Source organism: Mustela erminea, chromosome 10, assembly GCF_009829155.1.
Source record: "Mustela erminea isolate mMusErm1 chromosome 10, mMusErm1.Pri, whole genome shotgun sequence".
In the NCBI taxonomy this organism is placed as follows: domain Eukaryota; kingdom Metazoa; phylum Chordata; class Mammalia; order Carnivora; family Mustelidae; genus Mustela; species Mustela erminea.
This window is the reverse complement of record NC_045623.1, coordinates 85,480,755-85,508,236: the sequence shown is the minus strand read 5'-3', so window position 1 is coordinate 85,508,236 and position 27,482 is coordinate 85,480,755. Positions and strand designations below refer to the sequence as shown.

The window sequence follows — 27,482 nt, the reverse complement described above, 5'->3', positions numbered from 1 at the left end:
TCAGAGCAGAGCAGAGCAGCACGTAAAAAGGCAGTTTGGGGGCTTAAAAACCATAGGTCAATAACTGGTACAGAACCTAAAATCAGTTGCCTTAGTTAGGAGGGCATTGCTTCCTTATAGGGGCAAAGAAAAACTTATTCAGTCGTAGATGGGTAGGTTAAGGAAAGACGGCGGCTTCTCTTGCCTGTCAATTGCTATAGTCTACCAATGAAGCAGTTTCCCCGGGAGAAGTCCCCTAAATATTTACTGAGCATCACCATGCCATAAGCTGAGCTCACGCTGTAACACTTTAATCTTGTGATTTAAGTGGAAAGTCTAAATCAGAGTAGATTAGAAATCAGATACACATTTTTTTTAAGATTTTATTTATTTATTTGTCAGAGGCAGAGGGAGAGAGAGCAAGCGAGCACAGGCAGACAGAGAGGCAGGCAGAGGAAAGCAGGCTCCCTACCGAGCAAGGAGCCCGATGTGGGACTCGATCCCAGGACCCTGGGATCATGACCTGAGCCGAAGGCAGCTGCTTAACCAACTGAGCCACCTAGGCGTCCCCAGATACACATTTTTTAAAAGGATTGATTTATTTTGGAGAGAGAGCACAGGAGCAAGGGGCAGAGGGAGAGGGGGAGGGAGAACCCCAAGCATTCCCCCTGCTGAGTGTGGACCCAACTTGGGGCTCGATCTCCTGCCCTGAGATCACGACCCAAGCCAAAGTCAAGAGTCAGATGCTTAACCGACTGGGCCACCCAGGCGCCCCATCACATACAGATTTTTTTTTTTAAGATTTTTCTTTATTTATTTGACAGACAGAGATCACAAATAGGCAGAGAGGCAGGCAGAGAGAGAGGGAGAGAGAGGAGGAAGCAGGCTCCCCGCTGAGCAGAGAGCACGATGCGGGACTCGATCCCAGGACCCTGAGACCACGACCAGAGCTGAAGGCAGAGGCTTAACCAACTGAGCCACCCAGGTGCCCCCACATACTCATTTTTATAGTAACTACTGTAATTCTATCATATTTCCCATATCATCATTTTCACAGATAACGCTCTTTTACTTAGAGATCAAAGGCATCTGAAATGAACTCCGATATCATCCTTTCCAGTGATAACCACTTTAGTGTGTTCTCAGTCTCATTCCTTCCTGCTTTATCTGGGAATTTATTTCTTCAGGGACTTTTTTCTTCCCAAAGCATTCACATTCTTCTTCATGCTGACCACACCTCCCCTTACTATCACTGTCTCCCTTATTCTTTCCCTATAGGCAAAATGCCATGAAGAGTTGTGGGTACTTGTTTCTCTCATCCCATTCTCCCTGAAACCCACCTTAACACCGACACACAGGCACACAGAACACAGGTGCACACACACAACCGGCCCCCATACACAAACACACAAACACACACACACACACACACACACACCCCACTGATACATCCAGGGGTTGACTTAGTCCCCGTCTTACCAAAGCAAACACAGCTGATCACCCCTTCTCCTTGAAACGCCTTCTTCGGGGTGCCTGCGTAGCTCAGTTGTTAAGCATCTGCCTTCAGCTCAAGTCATAATCCCAGGGTTCTGGGATTGAGCCCCGTGTCGGGCTCCCTGCTCAGCGGAAAGCCTGTTTCTTCCTCTCCCACTCCCCCTGCTTGTGTTCCCTCTCTCACTGTCTCTCTGACAAGTAAATACATAAAATCTTGAAAGAAAGAAAGAAGGAAAGAGAAGGAAGAAGGGAGGGACTCAGGGAGGGAAGAAAGAGAGAAAAAAAAGAAAAAAGAAAGAAACACTTTCTTCACTTCCAGGGTAGCTTTCTGGTTTTCCTCGGGTATCTTTGTCAGATCGAGGGGCTCACCTCTCTTCCATGTGGCCTGCCTCCTTTGGTAGACACATCTAGTTTCATGACTTTAAATACCATCCAAATGCTGATTCCCAGTCTCACATCCCCAGCCTGGACCTATTTCCTCAATTCTACTCATGTATTCAACTGCCCGCCCTTTTTCTCTTGTTGGATGAATAACAGGACCCAGGAACCGTGTCCAAACGTGAGCTGCAGAGACTAGTCCCCACAGGTTCCTCTCCTAGTCTTTCCCATTGCAGCAGATGGGACCGCCGCTCGGCCAGTACTCACGCCTGTACACCCTGGGGTCACCCCTGTTGATTCTCTGGCTCTCCCTGCCATACGTGTGTTACCTGGTCTTGGTCCTGGTGTGTGTCCACGGAGTGTGAATTGCCTTTTCCCTTTTATCTATTCGGAGTCTTTTCATTAAGCCTCTTAAACTTATTCTTAACCCTATCTTGGAATTACAGCCTCCTTTTCAGGGCTCAGTATCTGGTACTGGGAATTCAGCTGCCAGTGGGCACTTCACTTGAGGTAATAGTCCTGTGACTGCCCTTTGATAAGGTCTGCTGCTGGTCATTCCCCATGCCTCAGCCTTCTTCCTATTTGGACACGGTTCCTGGGTCCTGTTATTCCTCTGTTTCTTCTTCTGCTTGTCAAAGGCAGTGCTCAGGTCTCTCCTGTCTTGTTTAACAGCGAAAGCAAATTTCCCACTTCGCTTTTGCTGTTAAACATCCTCCCACTATCAACTCTCAGGTGCCTGTTTGAATTTGCACACAGTGACTACTGTTTGCAACACTGAACAGTACTGATGCTCACTCAAATCGTCTATAAATTGCCTGGAAAGCAAATTCTTATTGAAACTTAAACGAAAAAAAAAAAAAGGTTCCATTTTTCCCCCAAGGAATTAACTTTTCGCTAAAACTTTTAAGAATAGAGTTAGTGTTTTGATAACACTTTCTCATTTGTAAAAGAGTGGGCAATGTCTTGAACATCAGTGAATCATTCCTCTGTGAAACCAACTTTGATTCCTTTCAGAGTTAGGAGTAGATTTTTAAGAAAAGTTGCACTAATAATTAGATGAAAGTTACCAAAGAATTCAGAATCTTTAGAAATAACTTATAAATTGGGATTCTCTGGTTACAAACAAAAGGAAAGCCAACTTATGTTGGCTTAAGAGAAATGACATTTATTGGGTCAGGTAACTGAAAAGTCCAAGGATAGGTAGATACAGCCAAGGCATGGCTGGGACTAGGGCTGGTGTTGGCAAAAGGCAACCTGTGGCTGTTTTTGTAAATAAAGCTTTATTGGAACACTGCCACGCCCATTGCTTCTCCTATTGTCTGTGGCTGCTTTCGTGCTACAGTGGCAGAATTGAGCAATATAGTGGTGAGGTTGAGGAGTTATGAGAAGGACCTCTGGCCTGCTATGATGTGTGGGTTTTTCCTGCAAATGAAGCAATTCTCCAACACTAATTCAACTCCGTTCTGGCACTGTCTATGTGGAGATGGTTTCGATTCACGGGTTAAGGCTCAGTCCCACAAGCCTGCCACCATTTAGGTGCCCATCGCTGGTCCAGGTTGGCACCACCGATGCACCACCGATGCTGTAAATCAGAGGACCTCCTCCTTGGGTTCGATTAGTTTGCTTGATTAGAGTGGCTCACAGAACTAAGGAAACCCGTTCACTGACTAGATGACCGGTTCATTACGAAAGATATTAAAGGATCCAGATGAACAGCCAGATGAAGGGATACACAGGGCCAGGTCCTTTGAAATGCAGGAACTTCTGTCCCATGGAGTTTGGGGCCAGCAAGTGCATGCGTTCTGGTTCACCAACCTGGAAGCGCTCAGAACCCTGTCCTTTTGGGGTTTTATGGAGGCTTCATTACATATGCGTGATTGATTAAATCATTGGCCATTGGTGACTGATTCAACTTCCAGTTCCTCTCCTCTCTCCAGAGGTCATGGGGAGGGACTGAAAGTACCAACCCTCAAGTCTAATAAATCCAATCTAATGGTTGGTTTCCCTGCACACCCCACCCATGCATCTTAGGGGACTTACAGGAGTCACCTCATTAACATAAATTCAGCTGTGGTCGATTGGGACTTACAATGAATAGCAAGACACCCATAGCATCTTTATGGCTCTGAAGTGACTTCAGAAATTGAGGATGAAAGACCAAATATTAGAACAAAAGATGCTCCTGTTTCTCTTATTGCTTAGGAAATCCCCAAACAATGGTTTGGGGAGCTCTGAGCCATGAACCATGGGCAAAGTCCAAAATACATATTTATTATAAATAATAATCTCATACCTTCAAGCCCTAAAATATTTCCTGCCTTCCCAACATAGGGAATAACATTATGTCAGTGGATCTGGACTTTCTCTCTTCTCTCTGCTTTCCTCAGGGTTGGTCCTTTCTCATGAAGTCTCCATCATGGTGGCAGTCCATCCACAGTAGATAGCTCTAGCCTTACATCCTCATAGGAGAGCTCTTCTTTCCCGGTTGCTCCAATAAAGAGGCTGGGTTCAATTTAATTGAACCTCCTTTGCTTGCTTTGTTTGGTGCATCCATCCTAAGCCAGTAACTGGCCATGGGAACACATTGCTCTGATTTGTCAGGTCTGGGTCCACAGGTTGGTCTCTGGAGTGATGAGTCAAGTCAGTTTCTCCCAGACCTAAGTACTAAAAGAGGTGATGGAATGATCCTCTTAAGAAAATCTGGGGAGGGGCGCCTGGGTGGCTCAGTGAGTTAAGCCTCTGCCTTCAGCTCAGGTCATGATCTCAGGGTCCTGGGATCGAGCCCCACATCTGGCTCTCTGCTCAGCAGGGAGCCTGTTTCCCCCTCTCTCTCTGCCTGCCTCTCTGCCTACTTGTGATCTCTCTCTCTGTTAAATAAAGAAATAAAAAATATATATAAATTAAAAAAAAAAAAGAAAAAGAAAAACTGGGGGGTCGGGCACCTGGATGGCTCAGTGAGTTGAGCTTCTGCCTTCGGCTCAGGTCACGATCTCAAGGTCCTGGGATCGAGCCCCACATCGGGCTCTCTGCTCAGTAGGGAGCCTGCTTCCTCCTCTCTCTCTGCCTGCTGCTCTGCCTACTTTGATCTCTCTCTCTCTGTTAAATAAATAAATAAAATCTTTAAAAAAAAAAAAAAACCTGGGGAATAATTACCAGAAAATGGTATTGAGTGAGAAGAGGGAGGAGTCAGAATAGAATAATGAGTAAACAAAAGGGAAATTTTATAATAGCCTGATAAACAAAAACCTCCACTGAAAGAATGAAAATAACAGCTTTTAAATAGCTACAGATTCTTCTGTTAATACAGAAATACATACTTCTCCCTTTTACCAGTTCATTTGAAATCGAGATTTTAGCTCAACAATATGAAATTACTATTTCTATTGGCCGAAACAGTTGAATATTGGCAATTTCATGCAGTTTGTATTAGTATCCTAGGGCTGCTACAACAAAGTACCTTAAACTGGTTGCTTAAAACAACTGGAATTTATTCTCTTGGTTCTGGAGACTAGAAGTCAGAAATCAAGGGGTTGGCAGGGCTATGTTCCCTTTGAAGGCTCTTGAGGAGATGGCTCCCAGCTTCTGGGGGCATTATGTTTTCTTGGCTAGTGGTTGCATGACTCCAATCTCCAGCTGTTCTTTCACAGCCTTTTGTAATTCTGGGTCCTCTCCTCTTCTTATAAGGACACCAGTCATTGACTACAGGACCCACCCTAGTCAAGTGACCTCATCTTAACTAATTATTTCTGCAAAGACCCTGTTTCCAAATAAGGTTACATTTTGAGATTGCAGGTAAACGTAAATTTTGAGGGGACAGTATTCAATCCATTATTAGTTCAACCTCACATTTTTGGAGAATTGAAAAATTAAAACATTTTATCTTTTCAGTCTCTAGAAAAACAAAAGTAAAGACTGAATTAGAGTATTCTAGGAATGCGAAGATCATTCAGCACCCAAAAAAATGTAACATACCATTTTAACAGATTGTTGTGGGTTGCATTGTGTTCCCCCCAAAAGATACGATGAAGTGCTAACTTGCAGTACCTTACTTGGAAATAGGTTTGTTGCAAATGTAATTAGTGAAAAGGAGGTCAAATTGGAGTAGGGTGGGCCCTTAATCCAAAATGACCCGTGTCCTAGGGCACCTGGCTGGCTCAATCAATAGGGCATGTGACTCCTGATCTTGGGGTAGTGAGCTCAAGTGCCACATTAGCCCTAGAGCTTACTTTTTTTTGTTTTTTAAATGGCTGTACAAGATGACTAGTGTCCTTATAAGAAGACACATGAAGATACAAGGAGAGAGTTCCTTGTGAAGACAGAGACACACAGAGAGAAGGCAACCATATGAAGATAGAGACAAAGATTGGGGTATTGCTGCCACAAACCAAAGAATGTCTGGGGACACTAGACTCTAGGAAGAAGCAAATAAGGGTTCCTCTCTGACAGGTTTCAGAGAGAGCATGGCCCTGCTGACAGCCTGATTTCAGACATCTGTCATCCAGACTGTGAGACAACAAATTTCTATTGTGTGAATTCACCCAGTTTATGGTACTTTATTACAGTAGCCCCAGGAAATAAATATACAGGTTAAGAAGAAAAAAATATAATACCAAGTAAACATTTAATGAAGTTTAGCACTCGTTTATGATAAGTATTTTTAGAAAATTGGAAACAAAAGGATATCCATCAAACACACCTGTCTTAGACATCGTTCTTAATGGTGAAATTTTAGGAGCATTTCCATTCAGCCAATGAGCAGTAGAAATAAATCTAACAAAAATATGCAAGATCTTAATAAAGAAAATAAGGAAACATTGCTAAAGACCATGAAAGGAGGCCTAAATAAGTGGAGAACTATCCCATGTTCATGGATGGTAAGACTCACTATCATAAAGATGTGAGTTTTCCCATAAATTAATCTATAAATTAAATTCCAAAATAAATGACTATAAAATATATTTTTTTCTCTTTTTAGTGAAACTTGATAAGGTTATCCTAATATTTATATGGAAGAAGAAAGAGGCAATCAGAATTTTTTTTAAATGTTATTTGAAGAACTAAGTGAGGGAATTCATTTTAAAGTTTGGTAATTAATAGTATGAAGTATTGATCCAGAGATAGACAAACAGACCAGCTGAACTGAAAAGAAAGCTCAGAAATAGATCCATGAATTTATGTAAACTAGATGTATGACAGAGGCAGTATTACCGATTAATGGGGAAAGGATAGACTGTTCAAAAATAGTGCCAAAGGGGCGCCTGGGTGGCTCAGTGGGTTAAGCCTCTGCCTTCGGCTCAGGTCATGATCTCAGGATTGAGCCCTGCGTTGGGCTCGCTGCTCAGCGGGGAGCCTGCTTCCCCCTCTCTCTCTGCCTGCCTCTCTGCCTACTTATGACCTCTCTCTCTCTCTGTCAAATAAATAAATAAAATCTGGGGGGGAAAAAGATTTTATTTATTTATTTGACAGAGAGAGAGCAACAGCATGAAAGGGAACACAAGCAGGGGCTTGATCCCAGGTCACGACCTGAGATCATGACCTGAGCTGAAGCCAGATGCTCAATGACTGAGACACCTAGACACCCCGAGACTAAGGAATTTCTTAAACAAGTTACAGAAAACACATTAATAGATTGATAAATTGGACTGTATTAAAACTAAAAGTTTTTTTTAATGAAAACCACAATAAACAAAGTTAAAAAAAAATCAAACCATAGACTGCAGAAGATATTTGCAAAGCATATACTTGATGAAGGATTAATATGTCAGTTACTTAAAGGATACCTATAAATTAATAAGAAAAAGACAAACAACCCAACTTGAAAAATAAGGAAGGATATTGTGTAGATAGCATCATTGTGACCATTCAGCACCCGCTACCAATATTCGCATCCTTTGTTGTGTGACTTCACAGTTCTTCCCACTAACAGGGAGATCTTCTTCTCTTGACTTTACCTTTGGCCAAGTGATTTGCTTGAGACTGTTACAGTCGGGTAGATGTGACAGTGTGCCAGTTGCAAGCCTGCACCTTAAGAGGCTTCACATATCTCCCCTTGGTCTTTTGTACTTTTGGCATCGTCATGAGAAGAAATCAGCTAGGCCAGCCAACTGTTCCCAGGAGGACGCTATGAGACCATGTAGTAACACATCCACCCTGGAATTGGTTGACTCCTAGGCGTGTGATTGGGCCCAGGCAAGATCAGCAGAGCTCTCCTAACAAGTCCGCCCAGATCAGCCAACACACAGGCTTGTGAGTTAAATAGATACTTATAAAATTATTTTTTGAGGCTAATTGTTACATAGTGTTAGTTAACAGTATTGTAAGATCCATATGTACAATGGAGTATTATGCCTCCATCAAAAAGGATGAATACCCAACTTTTGTATCAACATGGATGGGACTGGAGGAGATTATGCTGAGTGAAACAAGTCAAGCAGAGAAAGTCAATTATCATATGGTTTCACTTGTGGAGCATAAGGAATAACATGGAGGACATTAGGAGAAGGAAAGGGGAAGTGAATTGGGGGAAACTGGAGGGGGAGATGAAGCATGAGAGACTGTGGACTCTGAGAAACAAACTGAGGGTTTGGAGTGGAGGGAGGGGGGTGAGTGAGCCTGGTGGTGGGTATTAAGGAGGGCATGTATGGCATGGAGCACTGGATGTGGTGCCTAAACAATGAATCTTGGAACACTGAAAAAAATAAGATAAAATTAAGATGTTTAAAAAAAATGAGGGGCACCGGGTGGCTCAGTGGGTTAAGCCTCTGCCTTCAGATCAGGTCATGGTCCCAGGGTCCTGGGATTGAGCCCCATATTGGGCTCTCTGCTCAGCGGGGAGTCTGCTTCCCACTCTCTCTCTTTGCTTGTCTCTCTGCCTACTTGTGATCTCTCTCTCTTTCTCTGTCAAATAAATAAATAAAATCTTAAAAAAAAAAAAAACAACCAACATTGTAAGGAGCAAGCAGTTTACTGAATCATAGTACACATTCATTGTTCAGTCCACGCAAATAAAAGCAATGACAAACCACTGCATATTTGTAAGATTGGCAAAATTAAAAAGTCTGATGATATTAAGTACTGACAGGGGCACCTGGGTGGCTCAGTGGGTTAAAGCCTCTGCCTTCAGATCAGGTCATGATCTCAGGGTCCTGGAATTGAGCCCTGCGTCGGGCTCTCTGCTCAGCTGGGAGCCTGCTTCCCTTCCTCTCTCTCTGCCTGCCTCTCTGCCTACTTGTGATCTCTGTCTGTCAAATAAGTAAATAAAAGCTTTAAAAAAAAAATGTTAAGGACTGACAAAACCGAGAAGTGGTAATTGATACACACACACACACACACACACACACACACACACACACAAAACACATTAATGGGAGATACACTTAAATACTAGGTGATATGGTTCTGGCTATTGAGTTGCAAGTGTAAGTCCCCTGGTGAGGCTCCAGAAAAGCTTCTTTTCCCTCTGATTAAAAAAAGAAAAAAAAAAAAAAAAAAAGACAGGCTGGGTTGATAATTGTCTTTTGTCCTTTCCTCTTCTTCCTGCCGGGAATGTGGACATTAGGCTGGAGATGGGGCAACCACCTTGCAACATGAAGTGTTTTAATCTCATTAATGATATTTTTTGTACATTCAATCTATTTGGTTCCTCCTCAAACCTACCTCTTCTCCCCTGCCCCCTGCCACCCCTAGTTTCTTTTCTTGTGGATAATAACAAAGCAAAAGGAGAATGGCTAACATTCATGAAGTCCTTATTACTTGTAGCTTTGAGTGCTATGTGTGCAACAGCTCATTCTATCCTCACAATAATCCTGTGAAATAAGAGCTATTTCTTGTTCCAATTTACAGATAAGGAAATGGATGCAGAGGTTAAGTAAATTACCCAGGGTCGTGCAGCTATTAAGTGGTAGAGCTAGAATTCCAAATCGAGCTCCCTGGCTCTAGCGTCTATGCTCATAACTATATGCTACTCTCGGGGTGCCTGGGTGGCTCAGTTGGTTAAGCCTCTGCCTTCGGCTCAGGTCATGATCTCAGAGTCCTGGGATTGAGTCCCACATGGGGCTCTCTGCTCAGCAGGGAGTCTGCTTCTCCCTCACTCTCTGCGCGTTCCCACCGCGTGTGCGGCTCGCTCTGTCAAGTAAATAAAAATGAAATATATTTAAAAAGCTACATGCTACTCTTTATATCTTTCATCGCTCTGACCTTCTTAAACATACTTAGTTTATAGTCTATTAGATTTTTATTGTTTTCTAAAATTGTGGGTGTTTTGCTTCTCCTGTTTGTTCTACCTGCTGATTCTTCTTTATGAAGAGTCATTTCCTTGTATGTTTTAGCAGGTTTGATGCACATTCAGCGACACAGAGCATATATCGTGTGCTCACGGGCTGCTCCAGGAGCTGGGAATAGATAAGTAAAGCAGGCAAAGTGTCTGCTCTCGTACCTTAAGTTCTAGTCGGAGAAAACGGACAGCAAACAGATAAAAGGCTAGAGAATGGGAAGGGGTGATTCTATAGGATGGTAAAGGAAAGCTCTCAGATAAGGGGACATTCCAACGGAGACCTGAAAATGTGAGAATGCGAGCTACGTGTATCCCTAGGAGCAGATTCCCAAGCAGAAGGATTGGCAAGGACAAAGGCAGCATGGCAGGAATAGGCCTTGAATGTTAGGAATGAGCAGCGGTCTTTGTGGCTGGAATGCAGTGTAGGAGGGATAGAGCACAGGAGACGATGAGGGCAGAGAGATACCTGGACCGGGCGGTGCACCTCAGGCAGCGCCTTTGAGGTCATGAGAACTTTGAGGCTGGCTGGGGAGCCTCTCAAAGCTCTCTTGGTGGGTCATAAGCTCAGGGATGGTATTTAAAACTATGAGGCTAGCTGGGCTCACCTAGGGAATGGTGTAAGTAGGCAAGAGGTCTGAGCCCCGAGGCCTGGGGCATTCCAGCGGTAGGGGAGGAAAATTTTTCCTCCACCTTCTTCCTGGCCGGGTCTGGAAATTAAACTGACACAGACACATTCGCGTGAGAAATGCATACAAAATGACTCCATAGAAGTTTCGCATGACTCCGACACCTTTATCGGGAAATGAAGAGCCGAAGTATCAGTTAGGCCTGAGTATATTTTTATGCTAAGTTTCTCAACGAGTGGACAGTCACCGAGGAATATGGTAGGTGAAGGGGTGGGAGATAAATTTAGTAACCGGGGAAGCTTGGCAAAGCCTGTTTGTTCGGATTCTCTTTAGCATCCCTTTGTCTTCTGAGATAAGGAGCTCTTTCCTCTGGGTATAAAGAGGGCACCTCTCACCTGGGGGTTATTTTAGTTGCAGGGGAGATGGGGGGGGGGGTCTGAGTGCCCTTTCTGCTTCTGCTGTTTTCTCAAACTCCTACAAAATATTCAGTATGCCAAGGTGCCATATGTTGGGGTAGCATGTCCTGAATCCCATAGCATTCGGAGGCTAGGAAGATGCAGGACCAGCCGAGGACACTGAGAAGGAGTGGCCGGCAGCCGGGGAAGAACAGGGAGCAGAGGGGTCCGGGCATCAAGTCAAGAGAGCGTTTTAGGGTGAAGACAGTGACCCCACTGCCTGCGTAAAATGAGGACAAAGATAGGACCATTGGATTTGGCATGCAAGTTACGAGTGATCTTTTTTTTTTTTTTAACAAGTGATCTTTTTAAAAAATGATTGTGATGGATGGGGATGGAGGCTGATCGGAAGAGAACGGGGGAAGGGAAGACAGCAAATGAAGAAGCAAACCAAAAAAGTCTTTCCGGGCTCAGTCGCTGGAGGGTCCAACTTTTGATTTTGGCTCAGGTCATGATCTCAGGGTGGTGGGATCCAGCCCCATGTGGAGCTCCCTGCTCAGCGTGGCATCTGCTTGAGGTTCTCTCTCTCTCCTTCCTCCTCTGCCCCTTAGCCCTTCAATTAAAGAAATAAATAAAATCTTAAAACAAACAAACAACCTCTTTCAGTGAATTTTGTGTGAAGGGAGCAGAGAAATCGAGTAGTAAACTGGGGCACCTGGCTGGCTCAGTGGGTGGAGCTTGAGACTTTTGATCACAGGGTCCTGAGTTCAAGCCCCATGGGTAGTGTAGAGTTTACTTAGAATTAAAAAATAAATAAATAAATATATATATATATATATATATATATAAGAAATGAGTTGTAGCCAGGGGTGCATGTGAAATCAAGGGAGGTTTTGTTTGCTTGTTTCTTTTTTTTTTTTTTTTAAGATTTTATTTATTTATTTGACAGACAGAAATCACAAATAGGCCAAGAGGCAGGCAGAGAGAGAGAGGAGGAAGCAGGCTCCCCGCTGAGCAGAGAGCCCGATGCGGGGCTTGATCCCAGGACCCCAGGATCATGATCTGAGCCGAAGGCAGAGGCTTTAACTCACTGAGCCACCCAGGCACCCCTGTTTGCTTGTTTCTAAGATAGGAAATAATAGACATCACAGTGGTACGATATTGGAAATGATCCACTTTATAGGAAGAGGGCAACGATTTTGAGTTGCATCTAAGCAGAGATCATTTCCCACCTGGCTTGGGACCTGGGAGCACCCGTCCCAAGTGGTTGTGCATTTGCTTCCACTAAAAGCCCAGGAGCCCCACCACCTCAGGACTAATTTCCATGTTAAATTTCCACCTTGAGGTTTATCACACCAAACAGGTAGAATAAATTTGGATTCCAGAACCTCAAAAAGCACAATCTTGGGTCTGCTAGCTCACCTCGGTACTTTTTTTTTTTTTAGATTTTTATTTATTTATTTGACAGACAGAGTTCACAAGTAGGCAGAGAGGCAGACAGAGGAAGAGGGGGAAGCAGGCTCCTCGCTGAGCAGAAAGCCCGATGTGGGACTCGATCCCAGAACCCTGAGATCATGACCTGAGCGGAAAGTGGAGGCTTTAACCCAAGAAGCCACCCAGGCACCCCACACCTAGGTACTTTTTTTTTTTTTTTTTTTTTTTAATTTCCCCAATGAAGGCCCTACAAAGACAAACTTTGTGTGTTTCTGGGATTTATGGGCAAAGTTCACTCATCTTTCTTCATGAAGGTCGTGGTCCCTAGAGGATGCCAACTTGTTACTGATAAAAACCTGAAGCCACATTGGGGCTCTGGCTCTGCTCCTTCTCCACCACCGGCAGCTTGGGATTTCTCATTTTCTTGCAAGCCACGCCATACATTTAGAACACTTGGGTATGTTTTAAGGCGGGGCGGGGGGGAGAATAAATAGAGGGAGACAAGCCATAGGAGACTCTTAACGATAGAGGACAAATGGAGGGTTGATGGAGGTGGGTGGGGGATGGGCTAGCTGGGGGATGGGTATCAGGGAGGGAACGGAGCAGAAGGCCTAAATCATAGAAGATGCTTGGTAAAGGTTGGTGACTGAATAAATCACTGCCCAAAAACCACACAACTCATAGTACAGTACTAAGTGATTTTCTGCATCTTGGAGACGCTATCCTCTAAGAAGAAAGTGGTTTCCGTGGAGACGAGAGAAAGGTTTCTGATGGTTATTTCGGTTGACGCTGCTGGGAAAAGCCATGTCACTTTGGTCTGGTAACCCCATGTCTTTTCCTCTCCAGAATGGAGATCTCCTCTCACCAGTCCCACCTCCTGCAGCAACTGAATGAACAGCGCAGGCAAGACGTCTTCTGTGACTGCAGCATTCTGGTGGAAGGGAAGGTCTTCAAAGCGCATCGGAATGTATTATTTGCTAGCAGTGGTTATTTCAAAATGCTCCTTTCTCAGAATTCGAAGGAGACAAGTCAGCCCACCACAGCTACCTTTCAGGCCTTCTCCCCTGACACTTTTACGGTCATCCTGGACTTCGTCTATTCTGGCAAACTCTCTCTCACGGGTCAGAACGTCATAGAAGTGATGTCAGCCGCCAGCTTCCTTCAGATGACTGATGTCATTAGCGTATGTAAGACCTTTATTAAATCTTCACTAGACATCAGTGAGAAAGAAAAAGATCGCTATTTCAGTCTCTCCGATAAAGATGCCAATTCTAACGGTATAGAACGTTCCTCCTTTTATAGCGGCGGCTGGCAAGAAGAAAGCGGTTCTCCGCACTCTCACCTGAGCACAGATCAAGGAACAGGTGTCATAAGTGGGAAATCTTGGAGTAAGTATAATTACCATCCAGCCTCCCAAAGGAATACTCAACAGCCTTTGGCCAAGCATGAACAAAGGAAAGACTCCATTAAAAAGTCCAAACATTTGAGGCTGTCACAGCCTTCTGAAGTCGCTCATTATAAGTCCAGCAAACGAGAAGCACGAACCTCAGATTCTTCCAGCCACATTTCCCAATCTGAAGAACACGCACAGATTGATGCTCACATGGACTCCACGCCCGTTGGCTATCCGTACGGTCCAGGATCTGATGTCACATCCAGAAGCTTTCCAGGTATCCAAAAAAAAAGAAAAATCAGTCCCCTCAGTGAGGTCCTATGGCTCCTGTGCTATACAAACCAATCCTATCTCAACATGCCCTTACTTTGAAGTGTTACAGGCAGTTGAGCCAAGTGATTATTTTTTAAGTCATTCTCCTCTAATCAAATTTATTTCATAAAACATGAATTTAAATTTCTAATTAAAAATGGTATTGGATAGGGGCACCTGGCTGGCTCAGTTAGTAGAGCACATAACTCCTGATCATAGGGTCATGAGTTCACACCCCACATTGGGCATGGAGCTTACTTTAAAAAAAAAATTTTTTTTTAAAGAATAAATTTAATAACAGTCAAAACAATAGGGTTCTGAATTTCAAAGCCAAAGATTTTCTCAGCCTGTGTCATCAGATGATTAGATTACTGTTAAGCCCCTATAGCTCTTTTTTTAAATGTTCAATCCCTAAGATGCATATCTTCACTTTAAATTACATATATTTTTTCCGAGTATTTACTCAGGAGGAGCATTTTTATACAGAAAAGTTAAACAGAGCATTCATGCTTATTTACAAAGGTTCACAGACCCAAGACTATGTCTGATTTTATTGAGATATAAAGACATAATTTAAAAACCACACGCAACCCTTAACATAACACTATAATCCTGCGTGCAACAACAACTGGAAACATCTCATTTTTATGATAGTAGTAAATGCAGAAAGACTGTGGAGGTGTTGGTTTCAGTAATCCACCCCTTACCACCAGAAGACTATAGTAGAGAACAGGAATTGGAAATGCATGTCATGGGGTGCCTGGGTGGCTCAGTGGGTTAAGCCTCTGCCTTTGGCTCAGGTCATGATCCCGGGATCCTGGAATTGAGCCCTGCATCCGGCTCTCTGCTCAGCGGGGAGCCTGCTTCTCTCTCTCTCTCTCTCTCTCTGCCTGCGTCTCTGCCTACTTGTGATCTCTGTCTGTCAAATAAATAAATAAAATCTTTAAAAAAAAAAAAGAAATGCATGTCATACTGGAGGGCCTGGGTGGCTTAGTCCATTAAGCAGCCAACTCAGTTTTGGCTCAAGTCGCAATCCGCAGTTGTGGGATCGAGTCCTACGTCAGACTCCATGACATCAAACTCTGTGCTCAGAGCTCAAGCTCAGTCTGCTCGAGATTCTCTCTCTCTCCTTCAGCCCCTCCCCCTGCGCTCTCTCTCTCAAAATAAGTAAATTTTTTAAAATTATGTAAAAAAATGCATGTCATATAGTTCTGCCTCAACTAATCAGGTAGCAAACTTGCTTAATAATTTACTTGTGAATTTAAAGGAAAATTATAAGATGAAACACCTGCAGATTATAAGATTCAGATTATATATTTAAAATTATTTTTATTTTAGGAAAATTTCAAACATATACAAAAGGAAAGAGAATAGTGTAATTCATCTCCATGTACCCCTTACCCAGTTTGTACAACTTCCTACTCACTGCCAGTATTGTTTCATCCGTATCGTTACTCCTCACCCCTTCCTGTATTATTTTTTTAAGCAAAGAGCAGACGTCATACGTTTTCATCTATAAATATTTCAGAATGCATCCCCAAAATGTAGTCTTAAAAAAGGTGGAGTGGGGTCTCAGTGAGTTAAGCATCCGACTCTTGATTTCAGCCCAGGTCATGATCTCAGGATTGTGAGATCAAACCCCACATCCGATACCAGTGCTAGGCATGGAGCCTGCTTAAGAGTCTTTCTCTCCCTCTGCTCCTCCACTTCCCTAAAAAAATACCAAAACAGAATGGGACATGCAACTCTTGATCTCAGGGTTGTAAGTTCAAGCCCAATGTTGGGCATGTAGACTACTTTAAAAAAATAAAATAAAGTTGTCTTTAAAAATAAATAAATAGGGGTGCCTGGGTGGCTCAGTGTGTTAAGCCTCTGCCTTCGGCTCAGGTCGTGATCTCAGGGGCCTGGGATCAAGCCCCACATCGGGCTCTCTGCTCAGCGGGGATCCTGCTTCCCCTTATCTCTGCCTGCCTCTCTGCCTACTTGTGATCTCTCTCTGTCAAATAAATAAATAAAATCTTTAAAAAAATAATAATAATAATAATTTGGAGCAGATAATATACTTTAGAACAAGAGGCAACTGTATTTTCCCATAGTACTAACCTGAAAATATGTGAAATTGTAGCCTGTCACTGAGCTTACTGAAAGTCTTGCCGAGCTCTGACCATTGACCAAAACATCAGAGCAAAAATGAGAAATCTTTGTTCCACTATAAAACAACACAAGAGTGATATTTTCTCTGTTTGGGTTCTGTACTTTTATAATTCTATGCAAATCTAACTTCAACAATGAACCACTGATGGGGCGCCTGGGTGGCTCAGTGGTTTAAAGCCTCTGCCTTCAGCTCGGGTCGTGATCTCAGAGTCCTGGGATCGAGCCCCACATGGGGCTCTCTGCTCAGTGGGGAGCCTGCTTCCTCCTCTCTCTCTGCCTGCCTCTCTGCCTCCTTGTGATCTCTGTCTGTCAAATAAATAAAATCTTTGAAAAAAAAAGCAACAACAAAAAACAAAACAATGAACCACTGAATTTAATGGCTATTAAATTGATGAAGTTTGCCTCCAAACAAATATCTTGAGTACATGAGTTTTATTTTATTTATTTTTTTCAAGTTTATATAAATATATATATATATATATTTTACTAATCTCTGCACCCAACGTATGGCTCAAATCCACACCGCGGAGATCCAGAATCACATGCTCCAATGACTGAGCCAGCCAGCCAGGCACCCCTTGAATACATGAGTTTTAAAATAAAACATTAAATAGCCTTGACAGTTTTTCCCCTTTAAAAGTGTTACAAGTGTACAGAAAGTAGAGGCAAGGAGATAAAAATATGTCAATAAAACACATCACTTAAAAGCTATCATATGAAATACTTTGAGGTTGTACCTCCACTTCTTTTGCTTTTGTTTTTGTCTTTTTTGTTTTTTAATCTCTAGTTTTAAAGTCCAGCTCTCCCTTTTTACATTTCAAATCCAGTGACTCCACAACGCAGAATGAGAGGACAGCGCAAGAGTCTAAATTTACCCCAACGTTGTACATCTCTCAAATGCTCACGTTACCGTTCTGGACTCAGGGGTGCATGGACAATGGAGTCTTTTTTTTTTTTTTTAAGATTATTTGTTTATTTATTTGACAGTGATCACAAAGTAGGCAGAGAGGCAGGCAGAGAGAGAGGGAGGGAAGCAGGCTGCCTGCTGAGAAAAGAGCCCGATGTGGGGCTTGATCCCAGGACCCTGAGATCATGACCTGAGCCGAAGGCAGAGTCTCTAAACCACTGAGCCACCCAGGTGCCCCTGGACAATGGAGTCTTGATGACATCTCTTCCTTTTCCTTTCCTCCTGCCTTTGCAAGACTCACCAACTCCTTTGGGATTCTTTTTTTTTTTTTTTTTTTTTTTTTTTTTTTAAAGATTTTATTTATTTATTTGACAGAGAGAGATCACAAGTAGGCAGAGAGGCAGGCAGAGAGAGGAGGAAGCAGGCTCCCCGCTGAGCAGAGAGCCCGATGTGGGACTCGATCCCAGGACCTTGAGATCATGACCTGAGCCGAAGGCAGCGGCTTAACCCACTGAGCCACCCAGGCGCCCTCCTTTGGGATTCTTGATGTTAGATTGGAACTGTTGTGGTGAACTTTCCAGTGATTTAATCAAACTGTCTCCTGACAGATGATCTGCCCAGGATGCGGTTCAAGTGTCCCTACTGCACCCACGTGGTGAAGCGGAAGGCAGACCTCAAGCGCCATCTTCGCTGCCATACAGGGGAAAGACCCTACCCGTGTCAAGCCTGTGGGAAGAGATTTAGCAGGCTGGACCACCTCAGTAGCCATTTCCGCACAGTACGTATAGGACTTTTCCTCATTTTACTTCTTAAGAAACGTGCGCATTCACCTGCTTTCGGATCATCTTAATTTACTGAGGGAAATCTTTTCCTACAACTCTGCTCTGTTGGAAATGTTTCCAACCTAATGGTTTCACTTTGCACATAATGCCTCATTTAATATATATTTTCATTCTCCTTTGAGACTGTGAAGTAGGAGATACTCTTTTGAATATCCATTTTGTTTTCTAAATTTTTTTAAGGGTTTTATTTATTTGACAGACGGAGATCATAAGTAGGCAGAGAAGCAGGCAGAGAGAGAGGAGGAAGCAGGCTCCCTGCTGAGCAGAGAGCCCGATGCAGGGCTCGATCCCAGGACCCTGGGATCATGACCCGAGCCAAAGGCAGAGGCTTTAACCCACTGAGCCACCAAGGCACCTCTGTGTTTTTTAAATTTTTATTAATTTTTCAAAAGTATCCATTTTAGTTCATTTAAAATTGAGAATGTTTTTATGTACCGGTCTCATCCAGAGCCAGAGACGATGTAAACTAGAGATATCTGGATCTCCAGGTCAGAATGACCACTGCGTGTGGCGATTCTGCGTGTCCTGGTGGTTCTCTGATGCTTACCTGGTAGGATCTTGGTCCAGTTTCTGCTGTCCATCCTCTGTCCCCTGTGCCCCTTTCGAGTCTCTATCTGTAGTCTCCTCAAGGAAGGGAGCAAGGTGGGCAGTAGAGCCACTTCCACTCGGACTGGACTGTCAACAGTTGGGAAAATCTCAGCAAATTTGCTGTTCAGTGCTCTGGCGGGCTACTAAGGCAAGGACGTTGGAATTACTCCACTGTTCATCTTGTGGCAAGAATGTTTTCTGAAATCTGTGTTCTATTATGCTTCTATTCCCTTTGTATCAGCCCCTTTTAACTTCAAAGGACAGTGGGTCACTGAGGGTGATTTCTTCATGCATTGCTCTGGACTTAATTATTTAGCAAATACAGACGGAGCACCCATGTGCCAGCCCCTTTTTTTCAGCGCTAGGTCTCCAGCAGTGGGCAAAACAGTCAAAATCTCTGCCTTCCGACATCTGGGTGGCTCAGTCTGTTAAGTGTCTGCCTTTGGCTTGGGTCATGATCCCAGGGTCCTAGGATGGAGCCCCGCATCAGGCTCCCTGCTCCCTCTCCCCATTGCTTTTGCTTTCTGTCCCTCTCTCTCTCTCTCTTAAATGAATGAATAAAATCTTTAAACAAATCTGTGGCTTCATTAACCTTATGAAGCTAGGATTTTTTATTTTTTTATTTTATTTTATTTTTTTTAAGATTTTATTCATTTATTTGTCAGACAGAGATCACAAGCAGGCAGAGAGGCAGGCAGAGAGAGAGGAGGAAGCAGGCTCCCTGCTGAGCAGAGAGCCTGATGCGAGGCTCGATCCCAGGACTCTGAGATCATGACCTGAGCCGAAGGCAGCGGCTTAACCCACTGAGCCACCCAGGCGCCCCAGCTAGGATTTTTTAAATTAAAAATTACAAAAGCAATGAATATGCATTTTAAAATGTAAAAATAAGAAAATAAAAATATTTTTACCACCAGACACTACCATTCCCCCCCTTTTTTTTTTTAAAGATTTTATTTCTTTCTTTATCAGAAAGAGAGAGAGAGAGTACAACCAGGGGGAGCAGCAGGCAGAGGGAGAAGCAGGGCTCTCTGCTGAGCAAGGAACCTGATGCGGGACTTGATCCCAGGACTCTGGGATCATGACCTGAACCAAAGGCAGATGCTTAACACACTGAGCCACCCAGGCATTTTCAGATACTACCATTCTTAAGACAGTATCGCATGCATATAGATGGTTTTTTGGTTTTGTTTTTGTTTTTACCAAATTAGATCGTACTGTTTGTGCCTGCTATCTTTATGAACAAGCTCTACCTTTCCATCTCAGTGGAAATTTTATCTAACATCCAGTTCAATTTCAAACCTCCCTATAATCCCCCAATACCTTTTAGAGCTTGTTTGTCCAAACCAGTACCCAGTGAAGGATCCTGTACTACATCTCATTAAGTCCCTTAAATATGTTTTTAAGAGAGCATAGTCCTCCCTGCCCCCCTTTTCATTTCCATAACACTGACTTACTGAAGATGCAGAGATAATTAACCTACCTCTCGATTTCTCTGCTTGCTTTAACAGGTGTCATTTAGCTTGTTCCTCTGTCGCCCTGCATTTTCTATAAACTGTATGTTTTATCTAAAGACTTAATGGAGGGACGCCTAGGTGGCTGAGTCGGTTAAGTGTGTCCCTTCAGCTCGGGTGATGATCTCAGGGTCCTGCTGGGATTGAGCCCCTTGTCCAGCCCCTCAATGGGCTCCCTGCTCAGTGGGGAGTCTCCTTCTTCATCCTCTGCCCCTCCCCCTGCTCACACACATTCTTTTTCAAATAAATAAATAAAATCTTTAAAAATAAATAAATAGGGATGCCTGGGTGGCTTAGTGGGTTAGGTCTCTGTCTTCGGCTCAGGTTATGATCTCAGGGTCCTGGGATCGAGCCCCACATTGGGCTCTAGCCCTGCATTGGGCTCTCTGATCAGCAGGGAGCCTGCTTCTCCTTCTCTCTCTGCCTGCCTCTGCCTACTTATGATCTCTGTCTGTCAAATAAATAAATAAAATCTTTTAAAAAATAAAAATTTTTAAAAAATTAAAAATTAAAATAAATAAAGGCTTAATGGATTCAAGGTAAATACTTTCAGCTACACTTACACATCTATACACAGCTATACTTACACATCAAGGGTAAAATTATTTCACTCATAATATGTCACATTAAGAGACACAATATCATATTGTTAATGGTTGGTCATTAAAGTTAGGATAATGAGACTGTGATCCCACCATTTTTCAGTTAAAGGTGCCACCTTGTGATTAGAAAGGAATCTGTGTGGAGCTGTTTTGGCATTATGCTACTATCCATTTCCCTATCAACCATTCATTTCATGGTATTAATATCAGTTGATAAACTCTGTCCAAACTATTAATTTTACTTGGGTTGTAGAATGATTTACTCATTTTATCATTTCTTCTACCTTATTAGCTAGAATTCTGTAAAGTAAAACTTTCCTTCATCACCTGGGACTATTCAGTTACTTTGAAATACAGTTACTACAGGAGAAACAGGATAAATATTTAATTCTTTCCCTTTAATTATCAATTTTCAGAGTAAAGAGTTGATTTTGTAGCAGTTTCAAATGGCAATATGAATATTTTCTGGTTTTTTTTTTTAATAGCATATGGTCTCATGAATTCTCATTCGTTCATTGTGTTTGGACCTACGACAATTATTATTCTTTTTGATACTCAAATTTTCGGTTTTGTCCAGTGAGGACAACTTGAAGCTATTTCTTGCATCCCTTTGTCATAACTCCGGTAAATATTCAAGATGGCCTTATTCTCTGGCCCTCAAATTTCCCTAGGCTCACCTTGTATTTTCCCTGGAAAATACGAGTCGCAAACCTGTAATCAGCCATTTCTCAAAAAATGAGAATGGGGAGTAAAATTAGAAACCAAACTTTGACCCTGGAGTGCTCACTACTCATCGTTACTAAGGGGTCATTCCTCTTAGATTATTTCAGTGGATAGAGCTAGAAGATTTTTAAATAGTGGGTTTGTGATGATATTTTCATTTTTTTTTGTATTTTCAAGTTTAACATTATAGTTTTTCACTTAATTTCTTTGACTTAGTAACTGTATTGGAATTGAGGGGATGGGGGATAAGTACAAATCTGCCAGAACTTTCTAAGAAAACACCACCACATAGAATACTCATAATATTACTATCTCGGCAACAATAAGGGCACATTCAAGTTGTGTAGTTTTGATATTTACTGATTAATATCTCAACATTTAAGCAGAAAATAATAACTATACTATACTTTCTTAGATATTTTACCAGACTGCATTAGTTTTCTTGTTTTTTTTCTTTTCGCTATTTGTGTTTGGTGGCCTACTTCCATATTGTTCTAATTTTATCTAAATGAATATGCCATAAATAGTAATTCAACAGTATAAAATTAATTGTAATGGTTTTTGAGTAGAACCCATAATCTGCTCCTGACAGCTGTTTAAAAAGTTATTAGTAACTGTAATTATGTAGTTATTCATCAGTTACAAATTTTTCCCAAAGCATTTCACACATAGTAACTCGTTTGGTCCTCACGACCTGAGTTGTATTCTCATTAGTTTTTTTTTGTTTTTTTTTTTTAAAGATTTTATTTATTTATTTGACAGAGAGAAATCACAAGTAGATGGAGAGGCAGGCAGAGAGAGAGAGAGAGAGAGGGAAGCAGGCTCTCCGCTGAGCAGAGAGCCCGATGCGGGACTCGATCCCAGGACTCTGAGATCATGACCTGAGCCGAAGGCAGCGGCTTAACCCACTGAGCCACCCAGGCACCCTGTATTCTCATTAGTAAGTGGAAGTATGCAGAGATAGTATTAGGCTGATACATGGCAGAAGTACCACAGTTGTTGTTATGACCAGTTTCCATTTTGATTGACAGCCTTCCATTCTGTTTGGGTGGTGTCCATATCTTACTAGTTGTTAAATATTTTGCCTATCGAGGTGACTGGGGGCTCATGGGGCACCTCTGTGGCTTAGTCATTGAGTGTCTGCCTTTGGCTCAGGTCATGATCCCAGGGTCCTCTGATTGAGCCCCGCATTGGGCTCCCTGCTGGGCGGGCAGCCTGCTTCTCCCTCTCCCACTCCCCTTGCTTGTGTTCCTGCTCTTGCTGTGTGTGTCTCTCTCTCTCAAAAAAAAAAAAAAAAAAAACCTTTAAATAAATAAATAAATAGATATTTTGCCTGTTACCCTGGAAGCAGGTTTATATTGTTTTCAATTACTTGCTTCAAAATACATGGCTAGTAAATGACAAAAGCAGGGCTAGAGCCTAAACCCTCCTGTTCTTACTTTAGTTCTCTTTATACAGGATCTTTCATTAATAGAAGTGGCAAGTAATCCTTCTATCCAAGAATAGATTCTGATGGGGAACCTGGGTGGCTCAGTCGATTAAGTGTCTGCCTCAGGCTAAGGTCATGATCCCAGAGTCCTGGGATCAAGTCCCACATAGGTCTCCCCGCTCAGCAGAGAGCCTGCTACTCCCTCTCCCTGTGCCTGCCACTCTGCCTACTTGTGCACTCTCTCTCTCTCTCTCTCTGTCAAATAAATAAATAAATAATCTTTTTTAAAAAACTCAAAAATAGGTTCTGATAAACAAATTTGGGACAATAGATTTTTCTTTCTCTAGCTGGTAGCAACAAATTAACATGAAATGAGGTTTCTCCCTTGCCAGAATAAAGGTATATAAAGTCCTTAGAATAGTACATGTGATATATTTAGTGCTTGCAATTATTATTTTTCTGGGACGGTGTCCCTTGTTACCTCAGATATCGAAATACTGTTGGATTAAAGAATAGGTGAGATTATTAAGCGTGTTTTATTAAACATGAATGACAATGTTATATCTGTCATATAGAGAAAGGTGGTGGGTTTTGTTTTGTTTTGTTGTATTTTGAGAAAGGGGGTGTTTTATTTGTGATGTCAATTTATCACCAAAACCTGTGGTCTTTTTCTAATAATTAGATGTAAATTTAATATTAGTGCTTGGCTTTGGACATCTTAAGTTTGTAAACTGGAACCTAGATATCGAACTGTTCTGCTTTCGAAAACCCCTTTTTTTATAACTATTTCAATCTCTACACAGATTCACCAGGCATGCAAATTAATCTGCAGGAAATGCAAACGCCACGTGACTGATCTAACAGGGCAAGTGGTCCAGGAAGGAACCAGGCGCTACAGACTCTGTAATGAGTGCCTCGCTGAGGTGGGCATAGACCGCCTCCCCATTGATCTGGACGCCGAACAGCATCTTATGTCCCCATCAGATGGAGATAAAGATTCCAGATGGCACTTGAGTGAAGACGAGAACAGATCGTACGTGGAGATCGTAGAGGATGGGTCTGCCGATCTGGTCATACAACAGGTTGACGATAGTGAAGAAGAAGAAGAGAAGGAAATAAAGCCCAACATTAGGTAGCTAACGTGCGAACCAACAGAGCTGGCATGTCTGCAACTTACGCTGACTTCCTGTATCTCTCTCTTTCCGTGGTCAGAGTCTGGCTTACAAAGGCATCAGACTGACATTAAGGTGATGGCCTAATAGAACTTGCATGCTTTCCGAACAGGTCATGGTACCCATTCTGAACTTTGTTGCCCTAAAATGTGTTGCTGCACTGGAAAGAAAGACCCAGCTTGAGTTGGCATGATGAATGAACAATTAATCCTCTTCCTTTTATCACAGAGATACATTTTTTCTTTTAATATTGAAAGATCTACTTAGCAAACTTTTCTCAAAGAAAATATTTTAAATAAATTTACCACAACCAAACTTTATGTAAGATAATTTCAAGGTGTTTCAAAAACACAAACTCTACCAATATTGAATTTTCACGGGGAACCAAGGAAGAGCACATTTAAGGGTCTGGCACCCTTACCTGGCTGAATTATAAGTCTTTCTATTAATTTCAGATCTAATTTAATTTCAGATCTAAAACAACCTTTCAGTATCCCAATATCCTAGATATTGTTTTAGGAGTATGGCAGACGACAAATCTAAAATGTGTGAAACCGTTCATAGTTGAACTTTTTGTCATTAAGGTAAAGATGACTCTTGTGTAGTCATATTGTTTAAAAACAAAAATCTAAAATAGAGGAAGACCTGAGATTACATACGGACATCATCTTCTAAAGCAGGAAACAAATACTGCCTGAAAGTTAAGGTAGTTTGTGAAGATCTGTCAGTATAATTCTCTTCCTCTCTAAAGGAAAACGAGCAAACAAACAAACAAACAAAAAGATGAACAAGAAAATTAGAGTTTACAAGTTCTTAAGAGTAATTTCTAACATTTATTGTTCTGCTATATTATTTCTAAAGTGCTCTCTCACACATTTTCTCACTTAATCAGCAAGGGAGATATTACTGTCTCTAATTTACAAGTGAGGCGATTAATCAGAAAGTTGAAGTGGTGGGACTGGTGATTCAGGTCTTGATTTTAAACAGCCTTCTTTCAACTGTCCCCATATTGTCTCCTGAAATGGTGAAAAATTGAAGTCAAACCTCACCAATCTGCAGTAATCAGAAAAAAAGCCTATTAGAATTAGAAAGCACGAAAGAAGAACTTAATAAGCTTCAAGAACACATAATAACTTGGATTAGAGTTATCTAAGAGTGTTCACTGATGTCCCTCCAGTGTCCACTGACATGTTTTTAATGTCAAGTTATTTATATGTACATGTTATATATAACACTCTTTGAACAAGTTATTTCTTACATGCTTTAAGCATTTTTCTTATCTTGTTTATATCATTTTTCAAAACAAACTTTCCTCCTAGGACATAAAGTTGTGTTTAAACCCCACGCCTGTAAGGGGTGCCTGGCTGCAACTGTTGATCTTGGGAGTTGTTAAGTTTGAACCCAGCTTGGGTGCAGAGATTACCTAAAAACAAAAAAACAAAACAAAACAAAACAAAAAAACTTTAAAATAAAATAAACTCCTCCCCTTTATGAATTATGAAACATTCTAAAAGTACAGTTCAATCAGAGAAGCATTATTTTAGTTCTGAAGTTAAAATCTGATTCCTGGAAAAACTGACTTACTGAAGGTTGCTTCAGATTATTACACTTAAGCTTGATATAATTTAATTTTGATAGAGGCTCCATGTATTATACCATATTTCTAAATGTCATGATGTCCCTCAAAATGATATTTTCCATTTTATTTTTTGTCTTAATTACTGATTGTCCTTGATACTGACTGGATGGCTAAAATGGTTAATTTCTAAAACCTTTCTTACAAATAGATGAGTAACCATTTGTTTTTATTTTATGGTACTTAATGCTGAGTGAGACCTTTCCAAGATTCCCCTGATGGTAAATTTCCAGTTGCTTCAGGACTGGATGGCATGTACCGAGTTCACTGTTCTCCCAACATGACTGGTCCCAAATCAGGAGTCTTCACAATTAAGTTGTATCCAAATGAGGGAGGGAAGCACTTGTCATTCCTTAACCTCACCAGATGGTAACATCTTTTAAAATTGTTATCTAATGTTTAGTCCTTGGAGCCAATAGGAAAAATGAGTGATTGGAGCTTTATTCATGAGAATGAAGTAGTGCATGTATTATGCTCTAACGCACTTTAGTCTGTGATCTAAATGTTCTCTTAATGCTTCTGCATGCAAACATCAGCATGGATGTCAGCCAAGTCCACGGAACACACTGCCACCAGCACCTGTACAGCCTTACCTGAAATAATGCTTTCTCGTTGTTTATAACAAGCATCAAGCTCTCCCACAAAACAGCTATCAAGTTCATCAGACTAGACAGCGTATCTGTTCTACCATTTTAGTATCATAAAAGAAGAACATTTGTGACATTTGTAAGCTGTAAATAATAACTCCAGTTATCATATCATATGTATCTAAGACATTAGAGACCGATTCTTTCCTAGAGTGAGACTGTCCATTAATGGTTTCTGCGAAAACAAAATTCTTTGGCTTTTAAATGTGGGAAAATGTTACATGGGGGTATAATCTGTTAATATAAGCTTTATTTATGCCAAGGATTATTTTTTAATATTAGCAAAATAGTGAGAGTTCGTTAGAACAAAGTTTGCTCTTACAGTAATGCTGCTTATCAGCTTCTGAACGCCCTTCTAACCCTGGTCCTCAAGAGTGTGTGGTGATGGGAAGAAGTTTTGCAAAATAAAACAATATTGCAATCATGCCTAGCAGCTGCAGAAAACAAGATCACTGTTTGAAGAGGTTTCTTTTGCCCAAGAAACCCTTTCTTCAAAAGAATGGTTTCAGGGAGAAGCTCACCATTTAAGGGAGAAACTCTAAAATCAGAGCTACTCTAGTTATAGCTTCCAATGAGCTTCACCAGACACCTCTGCAGAGCTCAGGAAGGCAGCACTGAAAACCTTGGAACCGGGGAGCTTTTTGAATTCCCTTTGAGCACTGGGCTCTTGATTCATTACCTCTATTACTGTGCTTACAACCTGGTAATCAGAGGGTCTCCTAGAGGAACAGATCACATCTGTAGTCTATATACAATGATCATTCTATAGTTATCTTGTCTCAAGACTTTTTCGAAAAACATATTATTCAACAATGTATTTTTGAGTAATGGAATCAAAACATAGTAACTGCTTTTATGCTACCAAGTTACTGCTTAATTGATGAAGAAAGTTTGGTGTGTCAGTTCAGAGCTCAGAACTGAATTCATCAGTTATTTTGCAAAGTCATGCTAAGATACATTGAAATTTCCACTCATATTGGAGATATAT

The 27,482-nt window shown here is 41.8% G+C and overlaps 1 protein-coding gene across 4 annotated transcripts in view; it reads left to right on the top strand.

Moving 5' to 3' along the window:
• The window catches only part of ZBTB8A (zinc finger and BTB domain containing 8A), a 65,295-nt gene extending 38,357 nt beyond the window's left edge, over positions 1–26,938 (top strand). For 3 of the 4 annotated variants that reach the window (XM_032360788.1, XM_032360787.1, XM_032360785.1), the window contains 3 exons: positions 13,425–14,248; positions 17,953–18,122; positions 23,843–26,938. In XM_032360788.1, the coding sequence (XP_032216679.1) occupies positions 13,426–14,248; positions 17,953–18,122; positions 23,843–24,175 (1,326 nt within the window). In that variant the 5' untranslated portion in view covers position 13,425 and the 3' untranslated portion in view covers positions 24,176–26,938. Of the gene's footprint in view, positions 1–8,022; positions 8,098–13,424; positions 14,249–17,952; positions 18,123–23,842 lie in introns of all 4 variants that reach the window. The other variant, XM_032360786.1, reaches the window with a different exon arrangement.
• The last annotated feature ends 544 nt before the right edge of the window (positions 26,939–27,482 follow it).